The following is a 9,142-nucleotide window of genomic DNA, read 5'->3' as shown; positions in this document are numbered from 1 at the left end:
TACATTTAACGAATCAATCAACACCTTATAATTATTTCTATTCCATATTTTAATCTCACAATTTCTATTTTTCATATTAATTAATTTATCACTCAAAGGACTACTGCCGTACGTAGCGAGCCACAGATGAATTGTTGGGAAATACGGTGTTCCCGTTCATCTCACAATATATTATATCACTACGCGAAAAACTGCAATTTACAGCGCTTTTTTTAATCCATTCACAGCGCTTTTTCAAAAAAAAAAAAACGCTGTGGAATCGAGCGCTGTAAATGGTACAACAGCGCTTTTAAAAAAGCGCTATAAAACATGTAAATATAACGCGCGCTTGTTATGCACATTTTACAGCGCTTTTTAAAAAATATAACGCGCTATAAAACATGTAAATATAACGCGCGCTTGTTATGCACCCCATTATAAGAAATTATGGGTCTGCATTTTACAGCGCTTTTTAAAAAAAGTGCTGTAAAATGCACACCCATTATAAGAAATTATGGGTCTGCATTTTACCGCGCTTTTGTTGTACATTTTACAGCGCTTTCTCAAGAAAGCGCTGTAAAATGTACACCATTATAGCGCTTTACAACAACATTTTACAACGCTTTTTAAAAAAAAGCTGTAAAATGTGTGTTTTTTTTTTATTTTTTAAACGCTGTAAATTAAATATTTGAAATGAAAAGCGCTTTTTATGACATTTTTTTTTAGAAAGCGCTGTCTTTTATCTTTGTATCCAAAATTATTTTGATCCAAAATCAGTTCACAATCAGTGCACACAACAACAAAACATATTCAAATAAGCAGTTCACATAATCAGTAGAACAGAAATCAGAACTCTGTAACTTAATTAACATATATGTAACTCTGTAATTTACAACCTAATTATCTACATTCAGATACATATATATAACCTAATTTACAACCTAATTAACTACATTCAGATACATATATATATATAACCTAATTTACAACCTAAACTACATTCAGATCCATATGCATGTTCATATATTGTGTCCTATGATCATTTACATATAATAACTAACAGAATATACATAATATGCACTAGCTACCATATAATATTCAGATCCCTTGCCCAACAGCAAGCTATTTCCCAGAAAATCAAATAATTTGCATGTCAAGCACATACTGACACCAGTCTTCCTTTAATTCCATCTGATCTTCCTCAGAATATGATGGACTGGAATTGTCAAAGTACTGCAATATAAAAATTGAACATATTATATTAAGTTAGTATCAAATATATAGATAATTTATATATGAAAATCATATAATGAAAAATACCGTACCGTTTCTGGGATAATAGTTTTATTCTTCTCAACAATCTCCTTCATGAATCTCAATACGTAGTACCCACAGTCGATGTTATTTGTTTAACGAGGGCACTTTATTGGGATCCATGTAATGTTATTAGACTTCTGCTTCGACACTTTAGCACCTCTTTGAGCTCGATAAACAATACCAATACATTTAATTAATTACAAATAAATGCAATTAAAAGTATTTTTTACCTTATGTACAAGCTGATTACAGTAGCACTCAGCTCCTTATGTTCGAGAAGTTCGTACATGTGCTCCTTTTCGAGGTATTCAACATACTCATCTCCAAATATGTCTTTATTCATGTGTACGATGGGCGAATCGTTGCTGCTGCCCATGTTCCTTTTTATTTGGATGTCAAGACACGCCCCGTATTTACCAAGGCGTGGCTGACTTTTATTAGGAGCAGCAGCAGCAGCGACCGATTTTCCCCGATCCAGATTTTTTGTTGCTGCAAGTTTGGCAGCTTTATTACCCTCCAGCCTTTGTAGTTTGGCAGCCCTATTAACCTCCAATTTTTGAGGTCTGCTGCCTTTTTTTGGCTGTAGGGGTGGTTTATTTATTTGGACCTACAAAAATGAGGTAAAATGTTAGTTTATTGAATCTGAAAAAATGAAAAACCTTAGGCAATAAATGTGACAAACCTTTTCGGGAGATGTAACTGATTTGTCCTTGGGAATCTTTTTTTCGAGGGCAACAAGGTGTGTGGGCCATGCCACGTAACTGCCAATAGCGTCGCTTAAGAACTTCATATCTCCATCGTTGTCCGGTATGGGCAACGGTGCAGTTGGTTCGAAAGCAACCGTAGGCGATACTTTGACATGGCCCGCGGGGATCGGAATATTGTGCAATACTTCTCCCGAAGTATTGTACAATATTCCTTTTCCCACCTTCCGTTGAGTCGGCGAGGACAAGTATAGGACACATGTAGTGACACCCTACATCAATAGTTAAAACATAAGTACAGTTAATATATAAGTTTGTTTAATACATAAGTAATTACATAAGCAAGTAAGTAGTAAGTAATTAATTACCTAGGGAATACTCTTCAAACCGACGTTGCAACTCCCGGTTTCACTCTCCATTTGTATTTCAGGTTGGAGCTGAACCGGAAGTTGCTTGTCTTTATTCGTATTCACCAAGAGTGCCACTTGCTCCGATAGGATTCTGAGCTTCTCTAATACTTCCTCGTTGGAAGGTTTTTGGCGCTTCTCTTGAGGAAAAAAGCTTTTGGGAGTTACGCCAAATCCTTTCCCCCTCACTCGACCGGAATACTCAGGGACATTAAACACTTTCCCAAGAATGTCCCTGCACGTATCCTTGTTGCCCTCTTGAGTTTCAGAACTTTGTTCAATAGTTTCCTAAAATACATGTAACATTAAAAAGATAAGTTCAATAGCATTTTTAAAATACAATATTAAAAAATATTAAAGTGATAATATACTTACACAAAGTTCTACAACTTTCTTGACATTTTCATTATCAACCACTCCTTCTTTGTTAACACGCGCTTCCTTCCATAAGATATGACGACCCAAGGGTTGATCGGCTTGGGTGTCTTTTCTCTATTCGTTAAAATCATAAACAAAATAATACAAATTAGTTACACACTATAGTTTATAATACAAATTACTTCATTATATAAAAGTGATGTTTAATTACTTACAATTTGTTGTTCAAGGCGTGCATATCCCATACGTGATTTCTTGTATGGGTGTTTTGGGTTGCTTGCCCGTTCGCGATTTGCCTTACTAATATTCTATATAAAAAAAAAATAGCAATTGTGTAAAAATTTAAAATACGCTACGAATATGAATAATAAAACACAAATGCTAATAAATTAATAACTTACGACAAACGCCGGGTCAGAACGTTTGGAAACAAATGCACTCCATTCATCCTTTGATATATAATGTTGATATATCTTTGGAGGTTCAGCATTTGTGTTTCCTTCTCTATCTTTTAGATAGAAATTTGAGAGATGGGATCTAAATCCACGATGGATTTTCCCAGCAACTCTCAAAACATATGACTTTCGTTCCTCATCAAGAACAAAAGTGGTCTGCAATGAAAACAATTATAAGTAATGTATTTTACAGAAAAAAAATTATAAATGACAAAAGAGTAGATCAAAATATTTACTTGAATGTCATTCCAGATGATATCTTTGGCATCCTTCAACGCCTTATCTCTCCAGTTGTCTATTGTTATTGGGACATTTTGACGAACAACAGCCCCAATGTAGCTTACAAACATGGAGCTGTTGGGGTCAACTGGCTGACCACTCTCGTTCCAGCCAACCTAATAAACTCATATAGTAAGTACATGCCCTAAACCCTAAAAAAAGATAAAAAAACACACAGCAAACAGAGTATATATAGTATACCTCAAATTTAATGCCATTACTCCTTGCTTTAATGACTTTCTGCATGATAGTTGCACCACGTTTGACTTCTTTTTCGTAAGTCTTAGAGGTGCCAACTTCTTCATTTTGAACTTCTAAATCTTTGTTTGTATCCATTTAACTACAACAAGTTCAACATGCACTTTAGTATAACATCAACAAGCTCAACATGGATCATGCATTATTATAAACAAACTCAACATGTATCAGTATATCTTAAAAAAGCTCAACATGCATTCTAATGATTACAAAAATTTAATAACATCAATACCTGAATAATGATGGTTCGAAGAAAGACGAAATGCAAAGAAAAGAGGGTTTGCAGAAAGTTCACAGAAATATGGTTCACAGAAATACGGTTTGAAGAAATACGTAATGAGGGTTACGTATTTCAATGAAAATATATTGTGTGAAATGGGAGAGATGATCTTGGATGGAAATAAGGTTCGAAATCAAGTTCAACATGCAGTTTAGTATAACATCAACAAGCTCAACATGGATCATGCATTATTATAAACAAGCTCAACATGTATCATTATATCTTAAAAAAGCTCAACATGCATTTTAATGACTACAAAAAATTTATAACATCAATACCTGAATAATGGTTCGAAGAAAGATGAAATGTAAAGAACAGAGGGAACGTAGAAAGTTCACAGAAATATGGTTCAAAGAAAAGAGGAACGGTATTGAAGAAATACGTAATGAGGGTTACGTATTTCAATGAAAATATATTGTGTGAAATGGGAGAGATGATCTTGGATGGAAATAAGGTTCGAAATGAAGGAGATGATCGTGGAAATAAGGTTCGTAATGGACGGGATGATAGGGTTTGCAAAAGAAGAGAAGAACGATGAAGGTTGAGATGATAGTGAAGTTTACGTAATGAAGAGGAAACTGAAGCGGTTACTGTTATATATACATAACCCTTTTACAGCGCTTGTTTAAAAATCGCTCTAAAAGGCTTAGGCCTTTCAGAGCGCTTGTTTGAAAAGCGCTGTAAAAGGCATCCTTATTTAATTTTTTAAAAGGCTCTTTTACAGCGCTTTTCCCTATAAGCGCTGTAAAAGACCTCATTGTTTTATTATGTTATATATAAAACCCGTTTACAGCGCTTGTTCAAATAAGCGTTGTAAAAGGTCTCTTTATTTTATTTTTAAAACAGTATTTTACAGCGCTTATTTGCAAAAGCGCTGTAATAGACCTCATTGTTTTATTATGTTATATATAAAACCCGTTTACAGCGCTTGTTCAAATAAGCGCTGTAAAAGGTCTCTTTATTTTATTTTTAAAACAATATTTTACAGCGCTTATTTGCAAAAGCGCTGTAATAGTTTTATTATGTTATATGAAGGTTTTTGTGTTTTGTTATGTTAATTAATCACAACAAAACAATCACAAGAAAATGCAATGTTATGCATGAGCTTAGACTCTACTTCACAATGTGGTACCATTCTAACTTTGAAGTACTTGGTTAGGCGGCTTGATACTATGCCACCATCTTGGTGGACGGACAATTCAAATTGGCCCTGTCCTCATAGATCCCGTCAACTCAACCTGAGACACATATACGTGACAGTCGAGGTAAAAGTGTGTTGCATGGTAGCTCCCGACATTTTGAGTGCTACCTCCAAGTCAGCTAGGAATTCCCCACCCGAATACTTCCAAGGTCTAACAGTCTTGCCTTAAGGCTCAACAGTAGACCGCCACGATAAGGCTCATTCAGTTGTACTTCCCCGAAATCACTAGGATTGTCAGGCTCTACCTATATGATGACAAAATAATCTCCACTTCAAAAACTCTCAATATTTATTTTCTCCCCTCGTTAGCTTAGACTACTCCATTAAGAGCATGATCTTTATAAATCATCACTATTTCATCAATTATGGGGTACTTCAATATTCTCATCACAATTTTATGACATCATTAATCATACATAATCATATAAACTCATCAAGATTTTATAACATCACTAATCATAGATAATCAAAAATCATCATTATCATCCCGCATACATATATCATACCATGCATCCATATTTTACTATCACGTCACATAAATTCATGCAATCAAACATATGCATCAAATTCGTTTGAAATCAAATATCACTATAATATCAAATATCACACATTTAACGAAAATAAATCAATCAACACCTTATAAATATTTCTATTCCATATTTTTAATCTCACAATTTCCATATTTTCACATTAATTAATTTATCACTCAAAGGGCTATTGTCGTACGTAGCGAGCCCCGGATGAATAATTGGGAAATACTGTTTTCCCGTTCATCTCACATTATATTATACTCATGAATTCAAACGCTCTCTCACCCGTTACCTTATTTCGACGCTTTCTCAAACACAGAAATTAATGAAAATTTTCAACAGCAACTGCAGATCGACAATGTCCAGCGAGCGAGTCCGATTAAATGACGAGTTCACAAAAATCGTTGAGACATGACTGATAAATTATGCGGAGCATAAAAATAAATGTTAAATAATTAACAATAATTTTAGGAACAAAATTGGAGTCAAAATGATGAGAAAAAACTGCAGAAAAAGCCTCACCGACTCGTCGGGGCGCCGGAAGGGTCCAACGTCAACTTCACCGAAAAATACTAACGAGTAGCGCTTCTTGAAGGTTTCGACGAGAGGAATCCAAAAACGATACTAGTTTTTTGAGACGACAAATGTGGTGATCGGTATCAGCCAAAAATAGCTCGCCTAAGGAAAGAAGCGCAACTGTTTCTAATTAAATGGAGTCACGATCGAGAAAATTGTTGCCAAAAATGGATTCAGTGGCCGATTTTGTGTGGGATAGAGATTGGGATCGTTTGAAAATAACAAGGAATTGATGGGACAAATTTGAGAGGAAGACAGTGTTGATGTGTGTTCTTTGCGGCGGCTGCGTTCTGTTTATTTTTTATCCTTTTTGTTTTTAATTGCAGATTGAGGGGTGTAGATGGCTAAATTAGAAGTGCAGGAGTAAAACAGTCTATAAGGCCCAACATATAGGAGTCCAGTCTGAGGCAGAAATGAGGGTGTAATGAATAATTCGCAGGTGTAGAAAAGAAAAGCCCAACCAGTCTAATTTAACGTGCAGATGTAGAAAATAGGGGTGTAAATAGTCGTATGATCCAAAAATTAATTTTCTAGTATTTCTAAAAGTCGTTACTAAATAATTTATTTTACTAATCCACGCTAAAAACGTATTCTCCAAAACATTCTTTTTAACATAATATTATTTTTCTTTAACATAGATAAATCTAACGTTAACCAAAACTCTCATATTCAAAATAATAACTATAAGTATTAGTATAACATTTTTCAAAATGATCACATAAAAATACATCATCATACCATAATAATTATATAAAAATAAATAAACTCGATATCAATATTACTAATACTTCAAAATAATTATTTGTAAAATAAATAATTGAAATAAGATATATTTATAAAAAAATTAAATATAATTATGTGCATACTTAACATTAGTCAAACATACGAGAAAATATCGCATTATCTACTAACACACATATACACATAGAATCATCTAATATCTTATACTTTAAAATATGTACACTAAAATACTATTATTTATAGAAAAATATATAAAATAATAAAAATAAAATATTTATTATTTATATCACTTATTTAGTAAAATATATACAAAATTACCGTATCATAGAAAGCTCTCATATAATGAAAGTTAGTCACAAGATTTATCGACATATATTCTAAAATAGTTTTAAAACCAAATTAATTATCTAAAATCCTATTTCATTAAGAAAATATTTATTATAAAATTAGGGGTGTTATAATTCTCCCCTTATTAAAGAAATTTCTTCCTCGAAATTTATGGTGAACAACAAATGAACTAATATCAAACTAAATACCCTCAAGATTTAAACTTAGTCTATACATGTATTTAAGACATTTACTATTTAATTAAGCACATCGTGTCAAAAAATCAATTAGCTTAACATGATAGGATAACATGACACAACAATTTAATTAAACACATCACATTCAACAATTTAATTATGAAGCGAATATCATGATCATGATTAGTCGGTATCATATATAGATAAAACTAAGCATGTGAATTTTAGTCAACAACAACTTACTACATTCAGTTACGTCAAATAACACATATATCAAATACGTTTTCAAGTTCAACTTACTTCTCAAACAATATTCTACTAGTTTTACTCTCCTAAAAGTGTTTTTAAATCCTAAATACAATTAATCTATAAGTTTCACAAAGTTAGACAGATAGAGAAATATTTAAAATATATCACACCTTCATGAATTACGAACAGAAATGCATATAACAACTCAATGTTCTACAATCACTTATGTTTTTTAAAAGAAAACTAACGTGCATAATTATAGTGGAATAGAACAATTTTTTTTCACATATAGTTTCAAACACACCCAAAGTCTAACTTAATTTTAAAATGTTACACAAAATTCATTTATAGAACTCTTACAATAGTTCTAGATCCTTATCAAATAAGACAATATAGAACAAAAAAAAGACACTAACACAATGCACTTATTTATTTTAAGCATGTTACTTAGAAGATCAAATATACTTAATTGAATGATTAATTTAAGTACACACAACCAACCTAATATTCACGTCACCTAATCAGTTATTAAGCATTCAACATTGGTGCCACATAAGACTCATAATCTCTCAAAGTTGTATAACAGATGAACATGGTTTCTAACTATTTCCAAAAAAAATTAACAAGTATTTATACTAATAATAACTACGGATTATTGTTGCCTCTTTTATCGACGATGAGTCATCGGGGTAGCTAGTCCCTTCTACTCATGTAGTCAACTACTTAAGGAACTATAATTGTAGTCATTCAAATTCAAACAGGGGTAATTAAAAGCATCATTGACATGATTCAGGAGTGTGAAGGCGGTGCCACAACTCCTACTTCTTACTTCAAGTTAAAAACTCACTTAATTACACATTGACAATAATTTATTGGTAATTTACAACTAGTTACAACAAAAAGGAAATGACACTAGTATCAATATATAATCAATAATCCGATTGAAGAAATATAGAACTATTTCACTTTTAGATGCTCTCGACTACTCTAACTCTACACCAATTCCCAACAATTAGAACACTTGAAACACAAACAATTTATTATTTACATAATCATATACACATTCAAATAACTAACAACAAGATTTTACGTTCATCTCATAACTCAAACGATGATTCAGAAAATGAAACATATTCTCATAGAGGTCTAACTGCTCCAAATTGACCACGATTAAATTTTCTTTTGAGTTCACCATCACTTAAAAGTTACAACAAATGGAAGCATATATAGATTTTCCAAGTAGAAGATAAGATAAATAATTATT

The 9,142-nt window shown here is 32.5% G+C and overlaps 1 protein-coding gene across 1 annotated transcript; it reads right to left on the bottom strand.

Moving 5' to 3' along the window:
* Nucleotides 1-2,262: 2,262 nt before the first annotated feature.
* LOC140919662 (uncharacterized) lies at nt 2,263-7,477 on the bottom strand. Its single transcript, XM_073366266.1, has 3 exons — nt 7,424-7,477; nt 2,783-2,899; nt 2,263-2,695 (listed from the first exon to the last, which is right to left on the bottom strand). The coding sequence occupies exons 1-3, from the start codon at nt 7,475-7,477 to the stop codon at nt 2,369-2,371; spliced, it is 498 nt and encodes a 165-aa protein (XP_073222367.1). The 3' UTR covers nt 2,263-2,368.
* Nucleotides 7,478-9,142: the final 1,665 nt, after the last annotated feature.

Source organism: Cicer arietinum, chromosome 3 (assembly GCF_000331145.2).
Source record: "Cicer arietinum cultivar CDC Frontier isolate Library 1 chromosome 3, Cicar.CDCFrontier_v2.0, whole genome shotgun sequence".
Lineage (NCBI taxonomy): Eukaryota > Viridiplantae > Streptophyta > Magnoliopsida > Fabales > Fabaceae > Cicer > Cicer arietinum.
The sequence above is the reverse complement of the archived record's forward strand: the minus strand, read 5'-3'. Positions and strand labels throughout refer to the sequence as shown.